At 47.5% G+C, this 25,712-nt stretch overlaps 1 protein-coding gene across 1 annotated transcript; it reads right to left on the bottom strand.

Moving 5' to 3' along the window:
• Nucleotides 1-761: 761 nt before the first annotated feature.
• Nucleotides 762-25,712, bottom strand: ANAPC1 (anaphase promoting complex subunit 1). Its single transcript, XM_064415494.1, has 47 exons — nt 25,375-25,712; nt 24,457-24,618; nt 24,278-24,329; nt 23,624-23,733; nt 23,381-23,463; nt 22,494-22,567; nt 22,121-22,266; nt 21,260-21,480; nt 20,476-20,685; nt 20,097-20,192; nt 19,758-19,848; nt 19,603-19,668; nt 19,313-19,450; nt 18,841-18,981; nt 18,556-18,616; nt 18,080-18,267; nt 17,571-17,645; nt 17,181-17,446; nt 16,879-16,970; nt 16,435-16,583; nt 15,422-15,500; nt 15,307-15,343; nt 15,143-15,213; nt 14,854-15,032; nt 12,722-12,948; nt 11,525-11,643; nt 10,841-11,112; nt 10,099-10,333; nt 9,246-9,337; nt 8,972-9,106; nt 8,771-8,853; nt 8,580-8,658; nt 8,231-8,305; nt 7,631-7,707; nt 7,351-7,441; nt 7,204-7,257; nt 6,747-6,940; nt 6,443-6,529; nt 5,935-6,052; nt 5,103-5,180; nt 4,712-4,779; nt 3,636-3,774; nt 3,011-3,097; nt 2,492-2,587; nt 2,140-2,338; nt 1,540-1,674; nt 762-1,043 (listed from the first exon to the last, which is right to left on the bottom strand). The coding sequence occupies exons 1-47, from the start codon at nt 25,585-25,587 to the stop codon at nt 928-930; spliced, it is 5,856 nt and encodes a 1,951-aa protein (XP_064271564.1). The 5' UTR covers nt 25,588-25,712; the 3' UTR covers nt 762-927.

Genomic DNA, 25,712 nt, shown 5'->3' with positions numbered 1-25,712 from the left:
CACCCACCTTCCAGGGGAAGGAATATCCAGGATTGCCCCAGGAGACCTCCAGGCTCCTCTGATTTCCCATCGGATCATGGGTTCATTGAATCCACAAAAGGAAGGTGCTTGTGGTGCTTAATTAAACTAATTAAACTGTTTTTATTAAATTAGAGAAGTTTCTGAACAGTTTAAAAAAAAGGGATGAGGGTTGGAATTTGGCACAGGCTCTGAGTCCTTCAGGACACCCCAAGCAATTGGAAAAAACTGTTACTACACAATAAATTTGTCATTTATAAGAATCAGGTTTGTATAATTTTCCTGCTTTTGCTCTCTTTTTTACCACACCTGGTTGTCCTCTTCCCTCCATTTCACCCTTTGCAAAATCCTTGAGGATTTGGGAAAAAACAGGGAGAAATCAACACAAATTCCACAGAACGGGATTAAATTTGGAACCACAATAATCAGAATCCAAGCCTTTGGCTCTGGCTGAGTAATCCCTCAACCTCTGGCTGCTTTTCATGGAGTAATTCCATGTGTTTGGTGACGAGTTAAGGATTTGCTCTGCTTGGAACCAACAAGAAACGAGCCCTGCTCCAAGTTCATCCAGGGGGATACACAAGGAGGAAGGGAAAACAAAGTGTTTAAACCAGGAATTAATTCCATTGTCTGAAAATAAGATCCACCACAAGCAAAGGAATTATACAGCCAAGGAAAAGCACCATTCCCAGCCAAGGTCTTTCCCAAGCTCCCCACAGAAACCACACATTTGCAAACAAACCTTCGTTACAAAAGTAAATTTATTATGACCTCACTTTTATAGCTCTTTTTTTTAAATTCCTCATAACAATTTATAAATAACTCCTGGTCGTGGTTGCCACAGCTGGGGGGCGAGTCTGCTGTTTGGGAAGGTACAAAAAGAAGGAGATTTTGGGAAGCTTGGTGGGATTACAGCACCATGGCCTGGGGGTTCCCGAGGAGCAGCGGCGCCAGGCGCAGGAGCGCCCGCACGGGCACGTGCAGCCTCCTCAGCTTCAGCAGCAGCTCCGAGAAGTTCCTGCTCCCTAGAACACCCAAAGCAAAGGAAAAGGGTGTAAAAACGAGCAAAGTTTTGTGCAAAATTGGAGGGGAAGGCTTCAGAGAGCTCTGGAGGTGTCACCCCGTCGATCCGTTTGTGTTGCGCTGGTTGGAAAGTGAAGTTCTACAAGAGATCTCAAATCTCCTTGAAAAGAGATCCCAAATCCAGGAAGAGGGAGAACACAGAGGAAAAGAACACCCAGAAGAGAGGTGTGTAACAGACAACTGGAACCTTCCATGCCCAGACACAGGAATTTGTGGCTGGAACAGGATTCCTGGGATAGGCCCCCAGTCCCTCATGGATGTGGTGACATTTCTGCCCCAGCCCTAAGCAAGGAATAGAGCTCCCAAAATTAAGGTCCAGCTGCCTTTCTTTTCCCTTAGTAACCTCAGGACTGGTGTATTCCCAGGCTGCTGGAGAGCAAGGAAAAGCTGCCCAGTGAAAGGATGCAGGATTTCCCCAAATCCCAGTTCCAGACTCACCTTCCAGGCCTCCAGCTGCCAGCTGCCCCGGTGTGGGCACAGAGTGGTAAGTCAGGAAGCACGCCAGCATGCTCAGCTGGGATTCCTCTGGAGCCTGCCCGCTCAGGTAGGAATGCAGGGACACGTCCCCTCCAGCTGCAAGGCACAAGGAATACCTTTGGTGACATTTGGGAAGCAGGATTTCCACAGAGGGATCCCGGTGAAGCCTCCATTCCCCACAGAAGGTGGGCTGGGAGGTTGCTTTCCAACCTCCTTCCTTCTGCCATGGTCACCCTGCTGTGGTCACCATTTGCTTTTGCTCTGGGAAAATCCTCCCTGTGCAACATGAGGAAGGAATTTTCTCTGGGAAACATCACCTTCCCTGCTAAAAACTCCCCATCACTCCAGGCAAACAATTCTCCAGGGAATGTTCCACGCCACACTGAAAATGCCCTCCCTTCCCTCATCAGTTTTCCATACTTTTGAGTCAAAAATCAACCTGGATCAGCAAAACAAGAACCAGGTGAGCAACAGGGGATGGAATGAGATGGTCTTTAAGGTCCCTTCCAACCCAAACCATTTCAGGATTCCAACACTGGTAGGACTGAAATTCCTCCTTACATTGAAGCCACTGATCCAAGGTGTTATCTATGGTGCACTTCATCACCGGCAGGAATTCCGAGTTCATGAAGAGCCCTCGGGTTGGATTCCTGCTCATCCTCTCCTGGTGGCTCCGGGAGCTGAAGAATTCCAGCACCAGCTTCATCTGCCACAGCTCAAAGGTCTCGGACATTTCCCGCCTTTCCAGCCTCCTCACAGCCTGGGAGCGGGAATTGGAGCAGGAATAAAACAGGAAGTAAATGACTTCTCAACCTCTGCCCTCACTCCTCTGGAATAGCACAGGGAATGGCCACTATTGCTCCCCAAAATGTGGGAAAAAGTGTTGTTTCCAACAGGAACAGGAGTTTCCTACCTGGTCGATGGCGATGTACGTGGGCAGCATCTCCGGATTCTCCTGGGTCACGCACTCGTAAAGGATGGAGGAGAAAAGGTCCAGGATTTCCTGTTTCTGAGGAAAGACAGGTGTCAGGCAAAATTTATTCCAGGTTCCTGCCTCCAACTGAAGTTAATCCATGCAGTGGAATCACAAGAATTTGGGATAATTAATGATACCACTTGACTTCTTCCTTGTGATAATTAAACTGGGTTTCATGCCCTCCCTTAAATAATTTAAAAAGAAATTCCATTCTGTGACTTTCCCTAAATGCTTCATGGCTCTCTAGTTTTGTTAAATGCATTCCTCAAGGAATGGGACAAAAAATTCCAATATCAAACCAACAGGAATCAGGGGATCACCCTTGTATTACACAACATCCGGCAGGATATTCCCTGCTCCTGTTGACTGCAGGGCTAAATTCTGCTCCAGTTTAAGGCAGGTTTTCCCTACTTTTTATCCATGGAATAAGTGTTGGCCCAGACCAACACCTCCTACCTGGCCCATGTCCACAGTCGGTTTGCAAAAATAATCAGCGAAGGAAAAGAGAGCGGGATCGGAAGTGAAAGCGGAAATTGCCTCTGGCTGGAAAAAAAAAAAAGGAATTAAAACACATTCCTAAAATGAACTTTTTGAAATTGTGCACAAAGATAGCAACAACTGATTTCCCAAGTGTCCAGAACACAAGGGAGAAAACTGGAACCCACACCAAAGGTTGGAATCCATGTCTAAAGGTTGGACTCAACAATCTAAAAGTTGGACTCAATATAAAGGCTAGATGCTCTAAAGGTTGGACTCAGTGATCTAAAATTTTGATTCAATGATCTAAAGGCTGGACTCCATGATCTAAAGGTTGGATTCGATCGAAAAGTACGATTCCATGATCCGAAGGTTGGAGTCCATGATCTAAAATTTGGATTCAATGATGTAAAGGCTGGGCTCCATGACCCTGGAGAACTTTTCCACCCCAAATGATTCCATGATCAAGCACTTCATGGGCAGGACGTGTCCAACACTTGTGTCTGCCCACAGCAGATGCATCTACACGTGGCTGTCCTGTGAGAGCCACCAGAATTCCCTCCCTCAGCAGCATTCCTGGCAGGAGCCGCCCCGGGAGCAGTACCTTGAACGCCCGCGCTTCGGAGTTGTGGTGGGTGACGGTCTGTGCCAGGAGGCTGCGCCAGCCCATGGGATCCTCCTTGTAGGAGAGCTGCCCAGCCCGGAGCTTCACGTACAGGATGCCACCCTTGGAAAGGATCGACCTGCAATGGCACAACGGGGCTGATTTACGGTTCAAAGGGAGGAAATTCAGGCTGGATATTGGGAAGGAATTCTTCCCTGTGAGGGTGGGGAGGCCCTGGCACAGGTTTGCCAGAGAAGCTGTGGCTGGCCCATCCCTGGAAGTGTCCAAGGCCAGGCTGGATGGGGCTCGGAGCAACCTGGGGTAGTGGAAGGTGTCCATGCCCATGGCACTGGGTGATCCTTAAATCCCTTCCAACCCAAAGCAGGCTGTACTAATGGACTGAGCTTAATTTAATCCTTCCACTTGACAAGAGGGCAATCAATGATTTGACTCATTATCTTGGAGGTCTTTTCCAACCTAAATGATTCTGGGATTGATCAATGGCAAGTAAATGACCTAAAAGCACCACATTAGTGAGCAAAGATGGAGCTGGTTTCTCCCACCCCTCATCAGGGAGTGCAAAGATGAGAATGATTTCCACCCCCCCACCCCAGATCCTGTGTTCCGGTAAAATCTCTGGTTCCCACAGCTGCCCCCCACGTTTCGAGTGTGTCACGAGGGCGGGTGGCACTGTGTGACATGGGGTGACACGAGAAAAAGCATTTCACAGGGCAGTAACAGTCCCCAACAGTCTGGGAAATGTGATATCACCGCCACTCAAAACCAAACCAAAACCATGAGTTGTAGCTGCTCTCTGGTGCCTCCATCCCACTGCCAGTCTCTGTGGGTTTTACTATCAGGTTTTCCCCGACCCTGTTTTTTTGCATGAATTATTCACCTCAATGGGTGAAACCCAACTCTGCAGTTTCTCTCTTCCCCCCTAAAGTGCTGTCAGATGCACAACAGTGACTTGATGAAACACAGGTTTCAGCCCAGACCTGTGGGAGGGTTTATAAAAACCATGAAATACGATTACTACGAGGTCATGATTCAGTTGAGCATTAAAAAACACTTACTGGAGATGAGTCGGTCCCTTGCTTAGATCTATTAATAATTCCCAGTACCGGGGGCCCTTCACTCTGATCTGTCAATAGAAACATTTTATTACTAAATAACAAGAATCATTTAATTAAGAGGTTTCTACTGTGTTTTTTTCTAGGCTGTTTTATAGTGTTGCCCACACAGAAAATTCAGCAGGAGGTTTGTGTCTCCTACAGGGAATTCCCTGCTGCATCAGATCTTGGAAGATCTTGATCAAGACAGAAGACAGAGAATTGTCTTTGGAATCATAATGGGACAATGTCATCCAGAGTCAGGATAAGGAATCAAAACCCATCAGATCTCAGGTCTTGAGACTTGTGACATAAAATCCAGGTGATTTTCCATTAAAACAGAGATTTCATCTACCTGCTTCAGTAAGTGGAGCTCTGGGAGAAGCGTGGGGGCCATCAGCTCCTCGGTGGCCTCCCCGTACCACTGCGTGCCCTGCAAAACATCACGGGAGCCACAGGTTAGAAAAGCTCATTTCCATGGGAAAAAGAAGGAAAAAGGCATCTCGTGGGGAACAACTGCCTTGGCAGCAAGCAGGGGGTCCTGTTCCTAAGTAAATACAGGAGTCATGTCAGGAAACATGGAATTCCCAAGCTGTATTTTCCATGAATGGATGGATGAACACTTAACGCTGGGCAAGGCTGAAATGTGAAGGTTTGGGAAGCAAGCTGTAATGGGAACATGGAGAACTCTTTGCCAGAATCACAGAGATGTACCTCTTCCCCCTAAAAATTCCAGTATCTCAATTCTGAGCATCTCCCTTCTCCCATATAAAATAAATCCCACAGAAAGGATTCTTCCCTGATGGAAGCACCAAGGAGAAACACCAAGTTGCTCATCTCAGAGTTAGGAGAAGGCCTGGAAAACCACAAATTATTCCAGCCACCTCTGAGCCTCTGGAAATCCTCCTGAAGAAGGAGAGGAACCTGGGTCAGTCAGGACACCTTTCCTTGCCTGTTTGAAGACTGGTGACTCTCCCTGTCCTCCCTTCTGCTCTCCAGGTGCCACCAAAGCACACCTGAGGTGTGCCTGGGTTGAGCCCAACCCTTCACTTATTTGTGCAGAATTCACCTCGTCTCCACCACAGCTTGAAACCAAACCCAAGACTGGAGGCCACTCCGATGAAAACCGGGATAAATCCGAATGTTTGGTCATCCCACAACTCCTCAGGGCTTCCCAGCCACGTTACCTTGTAGGTGACCTCTATGAGGGCGTAGCAGGGGGTGTTGGTATCCACGTCCACGGGGGTGAGGAGCCTGGGCTCAGCTGCCAGCACGTACAGGTGACGCAGAGCCTGCAGGTGGTACCTGGGGTGGGAACCAGGAGCTCAGCATGGGCTAGGAAGGATCCCAGACACCCAGTTCCAGCTCCACACCCCAATACAGCTTGTGTAGCCATGGTATTGGTTAATTAACAGAACAGGGCTTAATGAAGCAGAAACAAATGTAATTAAAGGTCATAAATGGACAGATCTTCCACAAAAATCATTCCAGCTGAGCAAACTGGAGCAGCCACATCACAAGAGTACAGCAGAGATGGTGTTTCCTCACTGACCTGTGATCTGTCACTTCTTCCATTTCCCACTTTTTTTTTTAATGGAGAACCTCCAAATATTGATTTTTGGTAAAAATCCATCATTTGTCCTTTGTAAGAGGATGGTTCAGCTGAAGGAAATGGGATCCCCACTAAAGCCTTACCGATTGTCCGTGCTGTGAACAGGGAAGTGAGGGTACAGAGCACAGAGAAGAGCAGCAATGGAGGAGTTGGAAGTGCTCAGGGAATATCTGTAGAAAAAACCAACACTGTCCTTTAGTTTTCCTTCTAAAAAACACAGGAGGCCAAAATACTTTGGTGGGACGAGGAAAGGAATTTCCAAAAGCGCACAAAGACAAGCCTTTCTCTGCCAACAGAAGACACCTTTATCCATCCATGTATTTAAAAAAGGGAAATGGAGATAATGGAAGTAAGGGCTGAGATCTGCCTTTGGAAAAGGCCCATTACCTTCCTCCTCCCAGGAAGAGGAGCCCCAAAGCCATGTGGTGAGCCAGGTGGAAGCCGTAGTTCATCTCTCCCCCCGTCTTCTTGTGCATGAAACGGCAAAGCTGGAGCACTTTGAGGTTCCCAGAGCCAGCCATCACCATGGCCAGGGCCAGGAGAAGGACACTCAGGCACGTTTCCAGGTTATAGTGACCTGTCTTCAAGCACAACAGAGAGGCTGCATCACAATTCCATGGTCAACAGCACATTCCAGGTGGGACGACCCACCACTTTCTACCCCGGAGCCTGAAAACCACATTCCCCAGAAGGAGGGAGAGACAGCAAAGTCCTTCAATGATGTGCAGCTCTGCCACATCCTATATATCATGTGTAATCCAGGAAATTAAAAGGGCTGGGTTTTTTCCCACTGAGGTTTTGCTGAGGGTCACACAAAACCATCTTTTTACTTGGAAAAACTTACTATGGACGCTGTCGGAGCCGACAAGCACTTCAGGAAATCCGTGGCATATTTGTACTAGAAAGAAAAGGAATGCCCAGTGAGTATGGATCCAAAAGGTGAGTGACAGCTCCCTGGGAAGTGAATGGAATAAAATAACCCTCCTCTTACCAGGCACTGAAATGCTGCCAGATTTTCTGACCCAGCAAAGCGAAATCCCAGGGATAAACACGCTCCGGCGATGATGTAGACGTGAGCTTGCCTAAGGAACAACATAAACAGGAAATGACTAAATGTTCCTCTTCTCCTCATCTGAATACACAGCACAAACTCCTTCATGCCTTAAAAATAAAAGGGAAGACTCATCCTTTAGAGGATATCCCATATAAGAAAACTCTCCTTTACAGGACAGTAAAATTCCCTAGGAGGAGATTTTTGGGACGTTACTCACGCCAGCGTTTCCAAGCTCAGGTCTTCAGAGGAAGGCAGCTCTGTTGCATGAAGAGAGATAATGTTCTCTCTTATGATCTGTAAAAAGCAGGAAAGGAAAATAAATCCAAGAGAAAACTGATGACTAATTGACACTCTGGCCATCAAGAGTTCATAAATGACACCAAACACTAAGGGAAGGAAAAGCTGTTTTTTCCCCAACAGAAACCATATGCAACTTGTAGTTCTCATAGGTATTGAGCTCATTTGGTCTTAAAAATTCCATAAAATATCTTGGAAGATCACTGATTCCACTGTTGGGAAGTTTTTCTTTATGCTCAACTCCATGCAGCAGTCTTGGATCTGGCAATGCAGGGAAAAGTTAATCCCTTCCTTTCCCTGACATAATTTTGTGTCTGGAACAATCCCATCTCTCCTCAAACATCTCCTTTCCAGTCCCCAGTGCTTCTAAATCCAGGGATCCTAGGGGACAGTCACCTCTGTCATGTTAATGCTAATTTCCTTGTGCTCCTGACATGACTATGGAAATACCCACATGGAAAACAATGCAGGGAGGTATAAAATTGAGAAACAAACACACCACACATAAACAAACACCTACCTGAGGCACGTTGCTGTTGACCCACTTGGAATTGGGCAGGATGTCATCCCACAAAATCAGGCATCGAGCCAGGGTCTGGAAAAAGGGAGAAAATTTATCTAAGGAACTGCGAAAAGCTATAAAAATATACCTAAAAAATTAATGTAACATTCCCCATAAACTGTGTCTTTCATCTATTTCTCCCTAAATTATGTCTCCATGACAAGGAAGCTGGTATACTACAAGGAGGAATTGTTGGAAGGGGTGAGTTTGGCTGGGAAGCAAAGGACTCTGAATGATGGGCATGTTGGACTGGAATTCCTAAACATCATTTAAATAGACTGAGCAATGAACCCAAGGGAAATCTTACCCTCAACAAAAGGAATTCTGGTTTGACAAAGTCCAGCAGATACATGGTGTCTGGTGCTTTGAGCCAGTCAGCAATGGATCTGCAGGGCATGGCAGAAGGAAAGGGTTTCCAGGTCACATTCCAGCAATTCCAAACCTCAGCAGAGCCAACACTGGGGCAGTTTAACCCTGCAGGAATTCCCAGGTCAATACCTGTTGTTGGTCTTCAGGTAGATCATGGCAAGTGCAAGGGTGGCACCTGGACACGTCACATCCACGTTGATGGTGTCTCCTTCCTGGGAAAACACAGAGAACACTTCCCACAGGCTCACTTGGAAGGGAATGATGCTCCCAAAGTCATGGAGACACCTCCCAGACTTCCAACTTAAATGAGCCAGCACTGGCACCACGTACCTTGATTTGGTAACTGGGAGATTTGTGCTTCTCCCTGTGCATTCCTGCCTGGAATCTCCTGTGTCCCCCCACCATGTACTGGTAGAGCTGCTCGGGAACATTGAGGTCTGACATCCCAATCAGGTTACTGCCATGCTAAGGAATGGAAAGAAGGAAAACATGGAAGTGCCTTCCTCTAGGAGAAAAACCCACAGGCAGTTGGGAGCCAAGCATGGAACAGCTCTTGGAATGCCATCCCAATGGATAATGAGTCTTCCTATTGCAGCTGACTTACCCCAAGGCACACCATTCCCAAGGCCAGCCCTGATGCCAGGGAATAGGACTCTCTGTCTGTGCAATATTCCATTTCTGGGCCGGGGGGACGCCCTGCAGAAACCAAACCAGCAAATTTCACCTTTGAAAATTCCAGCTTATTGCTTAATTCCTACTGAAAGGAGAAAAAAAATTATCTGTCCCTCCTTAGGGAAGTCCTCAATGGAATGACAAGGAGCTGGCAGTTCATCCATCCACTCCCAAACAGCAACTCCCTCCTAAATGTTATGGTTGGAGTTTAGAGCCATGGTGAAAATGCCAAGTTTAACTGAGGATGTGATGGGAATAACTTTATATAACTTTAATAACTTTAAGATCCTGAACCAATCCAAATGCTGCTGCTAAAAAAGGATTGCACATATGAAATTTCCAGAAACACAACAATTTTACCCTTAAAATTTATCCTATCCCCTGTTAATAAACCACACAGTCTCCAAGTATAGTCCCATGTAAACATGGAGAAAAGCTGTTACAAATGAATTCACAATGAGAGCACAAGTGAGATCATAAATCTGCTGTTCACATCAGCTCTTAGGGCCTAGTGGTTAAAAACCCTTCAAATTCCAAACCAGGGAATTTAGGACACCAAATTTCCAGGTGGAAGAAGTAGGAACAGTAATGATGCTGCCATGTTTATTTTCCTAAACCCAGTTACTTTCCTTTTTATGCTGCACAAGCTCCCAAGAGGGACCATGAGGTTAGAAAAAATGGGAAGAAAACGTGGTGGGAAGGTGCCAACATTACAACTCCCAACTCCCTGGTGCACACGGTGACTATCCCAGCCCTCCCCCTGTTTTTCCAGCGTTGGCACCCACCTATCTCAGCCAGCAGCACCTCGGCAGTGTGCCTGTGGGCAGTGCCCTGGTACACCAGGCCGATCCCGACCACGGCAGCCACCTGGACGTTGTGGGGGACATCCAGCTCCGTGGAGGTGGGCGGCAGCAGGGCGGGGATGTGGATGCTGAGCAGGCGGGTGATGGCCATGTCCATGGTGCCCAGCTTGGCAGCGGAGACGCCGAGCAGGAGCCCGATACTCGTCATCTCGTGGCCCTGGGTAAAGGGACAAGGAGCAGTGAGGCACATGCAGGAATGGGAAAACCTCTGTCCCAGTGTTCCAGTGGCCTATCCCAGTGAGCTGTGTGCAGGGTGGAAGGATCTGCTGGAAATCTGTGAATGGAATTGGAGGTTCCTTGTTCTGCAGAACCCCAGAATATTTAGGATTGGAAGGGACCTCTGGAGTCCATCCCCCCTGCTCAGTCAGAGCAGGTGACACAGGAATGCATCCAAGTGGGTTTGGAACGGATTTTCTTCAGAGGCTCCACGCCCTCCCTGGGCAGCCAGTTCTCCACCACTTCCTTGGAAAGAAGTCCTTCCTCACACTGAGAAAGGATCCTTCCAACCCAAACCATGCACCACGACCATAATGAAGCAACTCAGACATTCTCCCATACCAGGAAACTTCCAAAGCAGCACTTCAAATAAACCTTCTTCCTTGTTTTGCCTAAAGAATCCAATCTTATCCAAGATCTGGCTCTTGGATGTGCCGGAAGGCCTCACCTTTGTTAGGTAGTCGTGGATGTTGAGGGTGGCCAGCTTGGTGAGGTGCCCGTTGAGCCCCAGGGCCATGAGGAACCCGGCGTACTCGTTGGCCAGCTCAGCGATTTTGGGCTTGTTGTAGACGATCCAGGCGGAGTCGATCTGGGAAGCGGGAGCGATCTTCAGGCCGGCGGCCACCCCGTTGTGGAAGCTGGCCCAGCAGGCCATGTTGGGGGGCACATCGATGTTCCCACTGTTCAGATCCACAGTGGTGTTCCTCGGAGGAGCACGGCCTGCCAGGGGAGAGGGGGTAACGGCACTCAGGAAAAGCCAAGCTCTTCATCCAGTGCCAAGTGAGGGAACAGTTCCAATCCAAGAATATTCAGGAATATCAGGACAGCCCTTTGCAGGATCTCCATCCTCTATGACCCCAGCACTGTTTAGGCCATTTTTACACTTCTCTCTCCTTCTGTACCTAATAAAAGGTTTCAGTGTTTGATAACACTGGCCCTGACCACTGCAGAAGGATCTTCCACCATTCTAGGTGGCAGATTCAAAGCCCAAAGGAGCTGCTTCCCCACAAAACCCAAACTTGAGCCATGAAATTCTTGGTGGAGAAGATGCTATAAAAATTACTGTAATGGGTAACAGCTGGAAGAAAGCCCATCCCACTCTGGGATAGACTGGGAAGGAGCTCCAACGTACCAGTGAGGTTCAGCTTAGGGATGGGCAGCTGCTCCGTTGGCACAGGATGGTAGGAGAACAGGGTGAACATTCCCCGTCCAACCGGGAGCGCCATGGTTCGCTGGCACAGCTGCAGCAACCTGGTGGGGAGGTGAATCCAAAACCATATGGAAAATTTTCCCAAATACAAACAACCTACAAACAACAGGCACTGAACAGAACCATTTTTCCCTCATTCCCTCCTTCCTTCTCCTTTTGAACCAAATCTTTGGTCTTTACAAGGTTCACCTCCAAGATACCTTTTAGCTGTTGGAACCTGGCACTATTTTTCCCTGAAAGCTGGTTCAATAAATCCATTCCACGGACACTCCCAGCCGTGCTGGAAGTGAGGTGAGAGGAGAAAGCCAAGCAAAGGTGGTTGCCCTGCGGGATCCTGCTATGAGTGGTGATAACACCGAGTAATAACCCACGTACAGAGGTGATAAGGTGCTTCCAAGAATGCCGACCACAATTCTCTATGATTTAGTCTGGAAACACTTTCTCAACTCGTTAGATTACTCAGCTCCCTAGGTCAGACTCAGAACATGTTGCATGGTAATGATGTTCTCAGGTTTGCTTTTTAATTTAGTTTTTAACCCCCCAAAAAAGTGAATAAAGCATGGCAGGGATAATCAAGGCCACTGGACACAGGTTTCAAAGGAATGGGATGGGACAGTGAATGTTTCCTGCGGAATTCCAAGGTCCCCTCTCTCAAGACCAGCCTATCACAAAGGGTTCTCCAGCTTTAGACATAGCATGAATGGTTTGGTCTCTACAGAGTAGGTCCTGCTTATAATTCACATTTCTGGGGCAGAAGAAAGTGCTACAAAATCTCTTCAACCCCAACTGACCTCAATGTGCTGTCTGTCCTTCCCAAGAGCCCCCTACTCCAACAGAGCTTTGATCCATGGAACTCCAAAGACTTGGATTAAGATTTTTTTAAGAATTAGATTTTCAGCCTCCAAAAATATCCCCACAACCTTTCAGATGAACGAAATACTGGGAAATAGAAACAGCTGGAAATGGAGAAATTTCCAAGGCCACACTGGATGGGGTTTGGAGCAACCTGGGATAGTGGAAGGTGTCCATGGCCATGGCAGAGGTTGGAATGAGATGAGCTTTAAGGTCCTTCCAAACCCAACCCAAGCCAAGCTATTCCATGCTTCCAGGACTCCTCACCTGTTTTCCTTCTCCTCGATGTACTCGTGGTCACTGGCTTCTGGCATCTGCACCACGTTGACCCGGACGGGCCGGGCGCTCTGGAGGAGCCTCCGCACCTCCTGCACCCTCAGGTCCTCACTCCAGATCAGGGACATCACCTCCTCGTTCATGTCGTTCATGCCATCCTCATCCTCCTCCGACTCGGCCGCCGACGGAATATCCGAGGACAGCACCGTGCCCATGGACTGCAAGGGAAAGGGAGAAGACAATTCCAAGGGGGGAACTGTCAGGAAGGCACCACCTGAACTCACCCCGCACAATGATGGGTCTGTACACAGAAGGGACAGACACAATGATGGAGGGTCACAGCATTCTTATGCTCCTTACAGGAATTTAAAGGCCTAAAGGATTTCCAAAGATGGAAATCAAGTACTTTTGCACAACCAAACGGGATAAATAACTAAAGACAAGAGGATATGACACCTCAAATGCATTGAGGAGGTGACGTGTGATGAAGTTCTTGTCATTTCAAAATCTTTCCTTGTTTTGGAGCAGTTGTAGGAAAGTTTTCCTTTCCCTGCCTACTCCATCAGCCAAGTTTGTGATTATCCCAGTTTGTGATCAGCCCAACCAGAGCTGCTGTTCTGCAGATTATGCTCCAAACCTGTGTTAATATTTAAAGTGTTGATGTTTTCACACATCAATTTGGATTCCCTCCACAGCCACCTTGGAAAAGCAAATTACCCATTAAAACAAACAGCAGAAAATCCCAAATTTCCTCACTATCATAAAACCTGGGATTCATCACAGCACCAGAACGGTTTTGGAACTTCCACACATGACCAGAAAAGCACCAAAGCTTAGGAGCACTCTTGGAAAACCCTTTTCCCATACAAGATTTAAGAAATGCTTTTCTAAAACTCTGCTCTCCTGTTTGCTCACATCACACAAGTGATGAGAGGACCCAAAGGGTACAGATCTTCCTGTGGTTCTCTGGGAACATGTGGCCCCAGGAAGGCGAGTAAATGAAGAGCTGATGAATGAAACCCAATTTCTTCTGGTAAATCCACACTCAATCTCAACACACAACTGCACCACCCAGAGCAGCAGCGTCCGTTCTGAAACAGGAAACTCCACCCTGCCCTCCTGAGAAATGACAAACAATTTGGGGTTTGAAGCTCACTTTGGCCTTTTAAGGTCACATCAATTCGAGGCATTGTTATAAAGTCAGTGATAAAATCAAATTTATCATCATTTTTGATGATTCGTGAGGGTTTCGGTTGGGCACAGCTTCTACCAGCAGCCAACAAAAAGGATTTTTCATGTGGTGGCAGGTGGAGTTTGACCTGGAGTTAATTAACCTTTCTGCCACATTAATTACAGTTTTGATATGCAATTAGTCATAAAGCCTTTGTTGCAGAAAACTGGAATAACTTTAATATCCCTTCTAAAGCTGAGACAGCAAAAAAAAGGATCTTGACCAAGATGGACTTGAGATTTCAACTCCAATTCCTGACTTTGGAAAAGGCTCCAATCTTCAGCCATGAAGGGATTTTATGTCAACTTTAAGAAGATTTTTGGCTTTCAACAAAGGACATTTCAGTGAGATGCAATTCCTTGGGATGCTGGTGATAGCCACCATCAGAAGAAAATGTTGAAGAGAAAAACACCACACTGTTTTTTAAATCATTTTACCTCAGGATAAAATAACTAAAACCTTTTTTGGGAAAAAAAAAGAGAAATGTGGCAAGTGTTATTTCCAAATACAGTGGAAAGCAGCTCTTCTAGTGGAAAGGAGGATGCCAGCCATGCCAACACAACGAGCCTCTGACAAATACCCACTTCCTTCTCCTTGTGCCATGGCTTGATGGCAGAGCCTCTGGAGAAAGCACCAAAGAATGGGAGGAGGAGGAATCCAACAGCTCTGGAGGTAAGACTTTTGTCTAAATTTAAAAATGTGATTTTTCCTGAGTTTTCCCAGCTATCCATGATTATCCATCCCTGCTGGATGTTGCTTTTCACACAAAAACCCTTGTACACATAAATCCTCCATTTTGTCGCCCTCAGTTTGGGAATTAAGCTGGCAATTCCTAAGCTGCTTGATCTGCCCAGACACTGGGACTTGGAAATCCCTTTGTGGCCGTACTCACGGATTTTCCCTTCTGCAGGCTCCCTTCCCAGGCCTGCTTGGACAAATCCTGGCGGCCGATGAGGAGGCAAACGGCTTCCGGCCAGTCCGAGGCCGGCTGCTCCCGGCACTGGTAGATGGCATCCCGGATGGGAAGGGCCACACCAAAGGGAAGAGATTCCAGATCCCTCAAGGTGAAACCTTAAAATTAAGGAGGGAAAAAAACCCCAAATAAGTGTTATCAAACCCAGACAAAGAGTGCTTCCTGTTATCCAACACATGGTTATTTGGGAATGTTGTTCTGCTCTTACCAACACTGGTCATCCAAAGGACCAACTTTTCAGCCAGGCTGGAAACAGAAGTGCTGGATTTGAAACTGAACCTGGAAAATTAAGAAGAAACCAATAAAATCTCATCCAGAAGTCAGCAGGAAGTCACAAACTCAATAAACCAACACAAAAAAAAATTTCCATACCGATTGTCATCCTGCTCCATCTGCTGCTTCCGTTGGCCTAGGAAAGACAAAGCTGTGTTAATTCCTTGTTTTCCAAGCTCGAGGCACTCCCAGGATGGAGTCAAAGCATCCTTACCTGATGTGATCTTGTACAAATAATGGGAGGCTTCGTTCAGCACAGCGTTCTCATCCCCGAGGATATACAGGGCCACACTCTGGGGAGGAGAGACACCAAAAAAAGTCATTTTGGGGCTGATATTCCTTTGCTTCCCAGAAAAACAGGCAGGAAGTAACTGGAATACAACCTCAGAAGTGGGCAGCTGTATTGTGGGGAAAAGGAGACTGAAACAACTGAACAATAACAAACTTTTAAGCTTTAAATTTTGGGGGGAAAAATCCACCCTGAAACAATGCACTGAATTTTCCCTCATTGCTCCAGAGATAAAATATAAATATCTTCCCAACACAAAAATGTGTTCCCAGTTATCCTTCTTGTGTTTCTCCTGCAGGACATTCCATTTCTCCTGCAGGACACATACATTTTCCACTTGGTCTCCTCCACATCTTGGATATTTTGTAAAGGTTCCAAGTGAAAAGCTGTTGGGTCCAGCCAGCAAAATCCAAGGGATCAGCCACTATATTTTGAAAATTCTGGGAAAAATCACATCCAGGTAAAATGATTTTGTGGGCTTTATAAAGATCTTTCAACTCTGAGCCATGCAAGGGCAGATCAGGCAGAGAGAGGAGGAAAATAGATCCAGAGAAATCCCTGATTTTCTCCTTAGGCACCTCAGGCTTGACACCTCTGCTCCCAGCTGGAATGGTTTTCCCATCAATGAGTAAGGAAGTGATGGTGACCAGGAGATACCATCAGCACTCACAGGACTAAATACTGATGCCCAAGGAGAAAACAGGGGGATTCTCATTCCTAAAATACAAATAATTCCAAGTTCCATTATTAGTTTGCAAAAAGAAGTGGTGAAGCTACTCAGCTCCAATACATCCAGTAAATGAATCCCTCTGTTATTTCACCCTCCTTTAGGGATGTTTCACTCCCAGGAAATCCAGCAGCTGGAGCAAAGCCTGCCCACAGGGCAGTGCTGACAGAACAAGGCACATTCCCTGTATTCCCTGTCCCCCAGTACTCACCAGTACCACCAGTTTGCTCCTCTCACAGATCCCTGGTAAGTAGGGGTAAGGCTGCACTCCCTCTCCCTTCAGGCAGGAACTCAGCCACTGGAAGATACTTGGAGGCTCAGCAGAAAAAAAGGAGGGATGGAGCATGAAACCTGTTTGGACTTAAGATGAACAGCAAAGACCGTGAGCTCAGGGAAAAGGCACAAGAATTCCTCACCATTCCCAATTCCTCCAGTATTTCCTTCAACAACAAAAATCCAGCATTTCCCCACAAAATGTTACAGATCCCTCCTGTCAGATGGGATTTTACGACAGGAATGAAAAATTTTCTCCCTTAAATAGATGCCTTGAGTTATCACAAAGCAATAACCAGAGGATAATCCTCCAGAATGAGGGGAATGTTAAAAACAAAGGGAATATCCAAGTACCACAGAACAGTCAAAGGCTTAAACTCACCCTGGTCAATTATGCAGGTCTGCCTGGAGGTTTTGACAAGGGCTGGGTAGTCCCTGTAGTAATAATCCATGTAAGCTTCCAGTTTCAAATCCCTGGAATGAGAGAGAGGGGAGTCACAGACTGGGAAAAAGCCATCCCAGCCTCCTAGATGCCACCTTTGGGCAGCTGCTGCAACTGGGGAAGAATTTGGAGCCATGGAACAAATAGGAAAGGTTTTAAATATTCCTTTCCTTCAAATATAGGGCAAGTTTGCTGCAATTTGGGCAATCCCATGAAAATAAAGGATTTTCCAGTGGGAATACCTGGCCAGCTGAACCAGGAGAACCACGAGGGAGCGGAGTCCTTCTCCCATCAGACTGTTCAGTTTGAGCTCCTCATAGATGAGGTGGAGAACAAAGAAAATGGCAGGAATGTGGGAGAAAAGGAGGGTGGAGGAATCCAGACTGAGGCTCTGGGAAAAGTCATCCCTGGAAGCTGAAACTTCCAGAGGGTCCAGGCGCAGAGCTTTGGCAATGGGATGAGACTCGAAATTCCTGTGGTAGTCAGAGCTCAGGAGATATTCCCAGTCCTGGAGCAAAGACAGAGGATCCATGGTGAACATAATTTCCAGAAAGGTAATTCCAAAGCACTGTTACAGAGGAATTTTTTCCCTAAAAACCAATCCAAATATAACAGAGGGAACCACTTCTTACCTCATCTGACCCAGTTTCTGACGGCCTTGCCTTCTTTGGAGCAATGACTGGAGAGAGTGACCCTTCAAAATCAAGCTGCAACAAATTAAAGAAAAAGAAAACAAATGTAAAAGAAATAAATAGAAAAAGAAAAATTAAATAGAGATTTCTTTGTGATTTCTTATGAGCCAAGGTTTTTTGTGATTTCTTTGAAACCAAGGTTTCCTAGGTGAATCACAACATCTGAACTCAAGCCAAGTAGGACATGATGTGGTTTGAGGTACTTCTGGATTTGCTGAAATACAAAATCCTCTTTAGGGAACAACAATCTGAGTTGTGACCTGTGTCTAAACTCAGAATAGATTCAATATGGATGAGACTAACCAAATTTAATATAGCATTGTTAGGTGTTGAGCTGGAATCAAATCTTCATCATTTATTTTTATAATAAGCACTTTGTAAATTTATCTCATGATAAAGACAGAGTAAAACACGCCTAAAAATCAGAAGTGAAGAATGGATTTGCTCACATTCCGTGTCCAGCAGAGCCTCTCAGTGTTGTAACCCATCATGTTCATGAGACAGGTGACAAACAAATTCCACTCTGAGTGGTAGCTGGGCCCTCCCGGGGCGTTGTAGGCGTTGTACCACTTCACCAACATCTGCACAGCTGTTTCCTTGGGCAGGATGGCTTTCACCCCCTGCAGGCATCTTTTCACTGTTGGAGAAGAAGGAAATCATCCATCAGCTCTGGTTTCCTGGGATTTGCTTCATCAGTGGTGGAAATCTCCACAGGTTCCTCTTGCTGGACCTGCTTTTAGCTCTAAATCAAGCCACAAAACTCTAACAGCTCTTCCTTGAGTTGAGCACAAATCCTCCAATTTGGAACAAAAATAAGGAAAAATACTCCTTTTTTTTGCTCATTACTGAAACCAGCCATGTCTGAACTGGCATCTCAGCCCTTCCCCAAGCAAAGCAAAAGCCACCTAAAGCTTTGGAATCCTACCTAACTCCGAGGTGGCGATTTCAGGAATACTGATCCGAACCATGGTGTTATTGCTGAGCTCCTGGAAAATTCAACAAAAGTGGAAATAAATCAGGAAATGCATCAAGTGCAGGCAGAGTAATTTTTTATCAACTCAGAACTCCTTAGTGGGTGAAGATATTCCCAAATCCTGGTTTTTGCTACATTAAGATGTGGAATTCATGTGAAACACTGGAAATCTTTGAATTATTTTGAAATAATCTTTGTTACCAAAAGTGTTGCTCCAAACGACAGGGAAATACCTACTAAAGTTACTCTGTTGTGGACAGGATCTCTCAGGGCTTGGATGAAAGTCCCAAGCTGCTGGAAAGTGCAGTCCTCAACGTAGGGGGAGTCGTGGAGCTTGGAAGAATCCCTTAATTCCGGAACTGGTGACAAAAGCACACTCTGGAAAGTGGGAAAAATGAGCCCGTTTTAGAGTTCAAACTGAAGTGGAATTCAGAATTAAAGTGGATCTGAGCAAAGAACAGCTATAATTGTTGGGTTTGAAGTAGTAACAAGAATCTTGGAAATTAATATAAATCTTTCTTTTCCCTGCCTTGGAAGTTTTATGGCAAACAGAAATAAATAAACAGGGCAGCACCACAGAAATCCTCTTTAAACAGTTTATTCAGCGGATTTACAAATCAAGAAGGAAAGATTCAACTCCAAAAGTCACCTTAGAAGATAAAAAACTACTGATCATTACAACAGAAGGGAATATTTCATTATTTGTTACCTCTTCCAGGGGCCCCAGGTGCTTGTTCAAAGGCTTGGATGGAGTACTGACACTATCCAAGGGAGTGCTTGGCCGAGGCATTGGGTTGGACATTGTCAGGGATGGAGCAGGAAGCCCAGGAATAAAAACCTTTCCCACCTTTTTGGTGGAAAAGGGAAACAAAAAGTTAAGTTTTTCTCTAAAAACAACCCCCACAAAAATTATTTAATTGTCCCACTAATGCCATGGATGCTTCAGAACTCCCTTTCCAGCACTGCACATAAATTAGGGATGGAAAAGGTGTCGCTTACCCGAACCACTCCAGAATAAAGCACCAGATTCCCACTGCCTTCCAGAACCAGCAGTGTGTCAATTCCCTGGAATAATCAAGCAGCACATTCAGCTCCTTGGGTTTAATTAAGGAGGCACCAGCTGCATGACAAGGACATTCCACAGGTAGCAATACCTCCACTGGAGCTGCATCCTTTGCTGGAATATTGGTGACAGATCCAAAGATCAGCTGTGATTTATCATTGCTCTCCTGGAATTTCACACACCTAGGGATTAGGGGGAACAGGAAACATAAAAGGTTTGTCCTTGGTGTTGTTACAGAAAGAAAACACAGACTTCCAACAGTGCAGTGAATTTTTTGTGGGTTTTGTGGTTCCTTCCTCCTTTTCCCTGCTTTGTCCAAAATAAATCAACTTATTTTTACTTTTCTAGTTAATTAAAGCTTCTGATGTACTTCCAGCTGGGAATTTCTGGAGTGCTTCTCCTGGTTCACGTGTCCCCAAGGAATGCTCACCTCAGCTGCAGCTGGGATTCCACCAAAAAGCACAGGAATTTCTGCCCACAAAGGTCAGTGGAAATGAACACTTTGGATGCCTGGGAATTCTTCTCTCTGGAAAAGAGACAAAGGACCAGGTTAGAACTTGCTTTGCTTTGGAGACTCCATGAAACCATTCAGAAAGCCTGGAATAACACACCAGGGAAAACTGATCCAAGTGCTCAGCTCTCTCAAGGGAGCCAGGCACTTGGGGAGCATCATTTCCCAAAAAAAAACAGGGAATGCAAGTCCATGAAGACTCCAAGATGGCTCCAATTGCAGAAAAACCACTCAAATAAGCTGTGATTTCACTTTAAATTCTTGCTTCCCAACTCTGATCCCAAGAAAACCACCTGACCTCATGCTTGGGACTGTTTCTGTCCACAGGTGGTCGATGCAGAGCTCAGGAACGATCGGCTCCGTCTCCGGCACGAGGAAGGAGTCGTTGGAAATGGAATTTGGGGAATGGGTAACGCTGGGTCTCCTTGGGGACTGGGCACTGCTGGAAAAGTTGAACCTCTGCACTCCAGAGAAGGAATGGACTCCCAGGGCTGGGGAATGGGAACGGCTGCAGGCAGAGACAGGATATGCATGAGAAGGGGATCTTCAAAATCACGGAAAAATCAGATATTGATGCAGCCAAAAAGTGGATCTTCAAAATCAGAGAGAATCTCAGGGAGTGCATCCACCCACTTTAAAACCCAACCAAACCCTAAACCAGGAACCAGCTCACTGCTGATTTCCTTTTGTTTTCTAGCACAGGAAAACCATTCTCTAATTATTTTCCAGGCATCTCTGTCCAAATCCAACAGATGAGATTTAAAAAGGATTTCAGATGGTTCATTTCCACCAAAAATCCCTCCCAAGCCCTTCCCTCTAATTTCTTTACAGAAGCCAGCCCAAAACACTCCTGGGACTCAAACATCCTTCAGATATTCCTTGATCCACGACAGAGCAGCCTCCTTGGCTCTGGCACAGGCACCACCCTCCTGTACAGTTGGGATAATGGCACAGGAAGGGCATTCCAAGGGAAATTTCAGGAACACAAGAGGCACCTGAGCCTTGGATGCAAAGACAGAGAGCAAAATGTGTCCATGCTATTCCATAGGTCCCATCCTTTGGGATTTGCTGTGGGTGCTCACCTCAAAGCAGCCATGTTGGAGATGGTGGGAGAGCGGGACTGCAGGTTGGGAGAGGAGCTGGATCTGCTCTGGCTGTGGATGGATGAGTAGTTCTGGAAGGGGGAGCCCCCAGGGGAATCTCCTTTGGAGAAGCTCCGGAGATGAGCGGTCAGGGAGCTGCTGGTGGCCATGTGCTGGGGGGTGCCCCCCTGCTCTGGGAATTTCAGCACCAGGCTCTGCTCCTGGGAGGAAAAACAATGGCATGTGGGCAAGGACAGCCAGGGAGAGGCTTTTCCAACAGTTTTCCCCATCAGTTACATGTCAGAAATTCATGCTCAGCCTACGGAGTTAATTCCATCAACCCTCTTATTCTACTTATTCTACTCCCACAAAAACTGCTCCAATGGTTTTCAGAAAATCACAGGATTTGGTTGGAAGAGACCTTAATGCCCAGCCAGTTCCACCCTCTGCCATGGGAACGCCCTCCCTTATCCCAGGTTGCTCCAAGCACTGTCCAGCCTGGAACATTTCCAGGAATGGAGCAGCCACAGATTCTCTGGGAAACTCTGCCAGGGCCTCACAACCCTCACTGTCAATGTTTTCATGGCACTAAGTTACTTTCCACTTTTCTTAAGCTTCTGGTCCAATGCATGGAATAAAATGTTAATAACACAATCCATGACCACCACCACCCCATGATCCCCCTGCTCCAGGTAAATCCATGGAAAAAAAATTCTTAAAAACCAAAAGAACCAGCCCCACCAAACATCTTACTCTTATAAATGAAACAAATCCCAAATCCCAGGCATTCCTGACACACACAAGGCCCCGGAAATGCACACAGCAATTTTCCAGGGATCCTTATTCCCCAGGAATGTGCACCTCTGGCTTGACTCTCCTGAGGGCCCAGACTGTGTGTAAGCTCTGCACAGTGTCGTAGGTCATCACAATGGAAGGCTCAGCGCTGAGGAACACGATCCTCAGCGTGTGGTCAGCCACGTACTGCACCCGGGACGATCCAAACACTCCTGGAAAACAGGGATGCACTCCTAAGGATCAGCCTCATATGAGCATTTCCCACTCTCTCTTCCTTCTACAATCTGGGTTTCTCCCCTGAGCAGCTTCCCTGTTCATGCAGCCACTCTCACTGCATCCTTGGAAGTGACTCTTCCCGAATTTTTTGACACAGGGCACACTCCAGGGACACAGTGGGATTTGCTGCCACCCTGAGGGACTCCAGTGACATCCAATGTACCTCCAGACTTCCAGACCAGAGGGGTGATCTCATCCAAGGGGTGCAGCATGCTGAACATCGTCGGCAAAGGCTCCCTAGGGAAAAGCCAGACAAATCAGAGCCTGGAATGTGACAGCAGGGACACAGATTCCATCTCCAAAAGCTGGTTGGATTGACTGAGTAGACTCAACTTTTCAGGACCTCTATCCCTAATCCCAGCTCTTCCGAGGACTAGAGAATCCCAGGGAAAAACCCAAAAGAGTGGATTAAAGCTGCTCATCAGTGCATTGTCCAGCTGCTTCCTTTGGCATCCACAGAGGGCTTCCACAGGGAGCCTCAGCAAACAGGGAATGGGATCCCCATGCAGCAGGGAACAGGATTCCCACCAAAGAGGAAATGGGATCCTGCAGCTGAGAGAAAACGCCTCGATGACAATCCCTCAGTGACTCTCCCAGCTGTCCACAACAGCCTGGAATCAATTCCCAGGACAAACCTTGATGGAATCAGACTGGTGTTTCCCAGATCCTATTCCCAGGACTAGCACTCCCAAATAGTTTTAATACTCAGCTTTGAGTGTGCCCACTCAGAGTCACTGGGATGGGATAAAAAGACTGGAAGTGGCACATCAATAAAATCCCAGAATGGTTTGGGTATGAAGGGGCCTTAAAATGATCCCATTCCACCCCCTGCCATGGGCAGGGACACTTCCACTATCCCAGGATGCTCCAAGCCCCATCCAAGCTGGCCTTGAACACTTCCAGGGAGGGGCCAAACACAACTTCCTCCTTTTCCACCCAATTTTACCTTTTCCTATCAAAAACACATGGATCTTTCACCACTGCCCTCCAACTCCTCCATTCCTTATTAGATTATCCAACAGGAAACCCCTCAAATTCCTCATTCCATACCTGGGTGGACTTGGAGGCACCTCATGGGAAGAACTGCTGCGCTCAAATAACAACCCATATTTGGTTGGCCAGACATTTGCAACCTATAAAAAATATGGATTTATGGTGGGATAAAAAATCAACCACGTGCTGTGTTGATGAAGTTTGAGGGTCTTATAGGAAAATAAGATGCTCAGGCTTTTTATGCAGAGCAGGGGAACATAACTGTGGATAAAAATGTCCAAAAAGCATGGCAGAAGTTACCTGGAAAGGCAGAGCAGCGATGTAATCCTTCCCCTCCATGCTGTGCACGTTTATGCAGGAATTCTGCAAAATGCAGATACATTTCTCCACTATTTCCTCACTGCCTGACACTGGAAAGGAAGGAACAAAGCAATTACACAGTGAAGTTTCACTCTGTTTCAGACAGCCCTTACACACAAAAAGGAAATTCTGACATTTCAAGTCGTGGTTAATGAGCTCCTGGAGTGTGTCCAGAGAAGGGAAGGGGCTGGAAAACAAGGACTGGCTGAGAAAGCTGAGCCTGGAGAAAAGCAGGCTCAGGGGAGACCTTCTGCACAACTCTGTGACAGGAAGGTGCAGCCAGGTGGGGGTCAGGCTCTGCTTCCAGGGAACAAGGGACAGGATGAGAGGAAACAGCCCCAAGATGCACCAGGGGAGATTCAGGGTGGATATTGGGAAAATTTCTTCCCCAAAAGAGTATCCAGCCCTGACACAGGCACAGGGCTGTAAAAGCCACATGGATGTGGCACTTGGGGATGTGGTTCTGTGGGGGCCTTGGCAACAGCTGGATTTGGGGGTCTCTGAGGGCTTTCCCAACCTAAACAATTCCATGATTTCCATGATTCCAAGCCAAGGGAGCTGAGCTCTGAGCAGCACAAGAAGCAGGACACTCACCATCAGCTTTTTCCGATTTTTCCTGGGGGACAGTGAAGTCACACCACAAGGCCTGAAACCCAACACAGCAGCATTAATTCTCCAGAACGAGCTGCTCCCACACAGCATCACCTTCCCGTGCTCCCTGCCTGGGAAGGCTCTGCGGATTCCCTGAGTGCCCCTCTCCCACATTCCTGTACCTGCAGGACGGGGCTGTCCACGGTGAATGCCTTGTACACGGCGGACGCTTGGCTTCTGCTGCCCTTGCTCCAGATGACCACGTTGCTGGCCACGTACAGCTCCTCATCATAATCCACCTCCTCGCCAACATCACTGATGCCTTTCCTCAGCTGCCAGCTTTCCTGGAGAACAGAGGTTTGTCACGGAAAAGCCACGAGAGCCACGGGTGTGATGAGTTTGGCCAGTTACAAGGTGCTGGCACAGAGGAGTTGTGGCTGCTCCATCCCTGGAAGTGTCCAGGCCAGGTTGCAAGGGGCTTGGAACACTCTGGGATAGTGGAAGGTGTTCCTGATCACGGCAGGGGGTGAAATGAGATGATCCATAAGATCCCTTCCAACCCAAAAAACCCTGGCATTCCACACTAAAGGACAACCAGGATCCATTTAGATTTATTTTGATGGAAGCCTGGAAGGAACGGGTAAGGGAGAGCCTTTGTAGAGTTCTGATATTTAGTAAACCCCCTGCTCCCTAAACTCCTTCTGAGAGAAGAGCTGGGATACGGATGGACCCAGTCTTAGGCTGGATCTCCATCAGAGCTGGGGGTGTTCACCTGGAGAAGAGAAGCCTCCAAGGAAACCTTAAAACCTCTTCCAGTGCCTACAGGGGCTCCAAGAGAGCTGGAGTGGGACTTGGATGGACAGGACACGGGGAAATGGCTTCCTACAGCCCGAGGGCAGGGTTAGATGGCACACTGGGAAGGAATTCTTCCCCGGGAGGGTGGTGAGGCCCTGGCACAGCCTGTCCCATCCCGGGAAGTCAAGGCCAGCCTTGGAGCAACCCGGTCTGCTGGAAGCTGCCCCAGCCCACGGCGGCGGGCGGGAACTGGATCGGCTCGAAGTTCCCTTCCCTCCCGACCCCCAGCTCGGGGAGGCTCGTACCCGGTGCCGGTCGTGGATGGTGACCTCTCGGAGGGAGCCCACGAGCCCCGCGGCGCCGTCGGAGGAGCAGAGCTCCGGCGCGGGCTGCAGCCGCCGCAGCTGCAGGCTCAGGGCGCTCGGGTGCCGCCGGCTCTGCTCGCGGCCCCGCGGCGCGAACTCCTGCAGGTCGCCGGCCGCAATCATCGTCGCCCTCTCGTCACAGTGGTCCGACATGGGGCCCCGATATCCACATTATTTCCGGGACGCTCCGGCGGCTCCCGCGGGCACCGGGACGCGCGGGGAGCGGCACCGGCGGCCCCTCACGCGGGCGCGGCCATCTTGGCGCTCCCGCCCTGCCC

The sequence above is a fragment of the Passer domesticus genome, chromosome 3, assembly GCF_036417665.1.
Source record: "Passer domesticus isolate bPasDom1 chromosome 3, bPasDom1.hap1, whole genome shotgun sequence".
In the NCBI taxonomy this organism is placed as follows: Eukaryota; Metazoa; Chordata; class Aves; order Passeriformes; family Passeridae; genus Passer; species Passer domesticus.
This window is presented reverse-complemented; position numbering and strand designations above follow the sequence as displayed.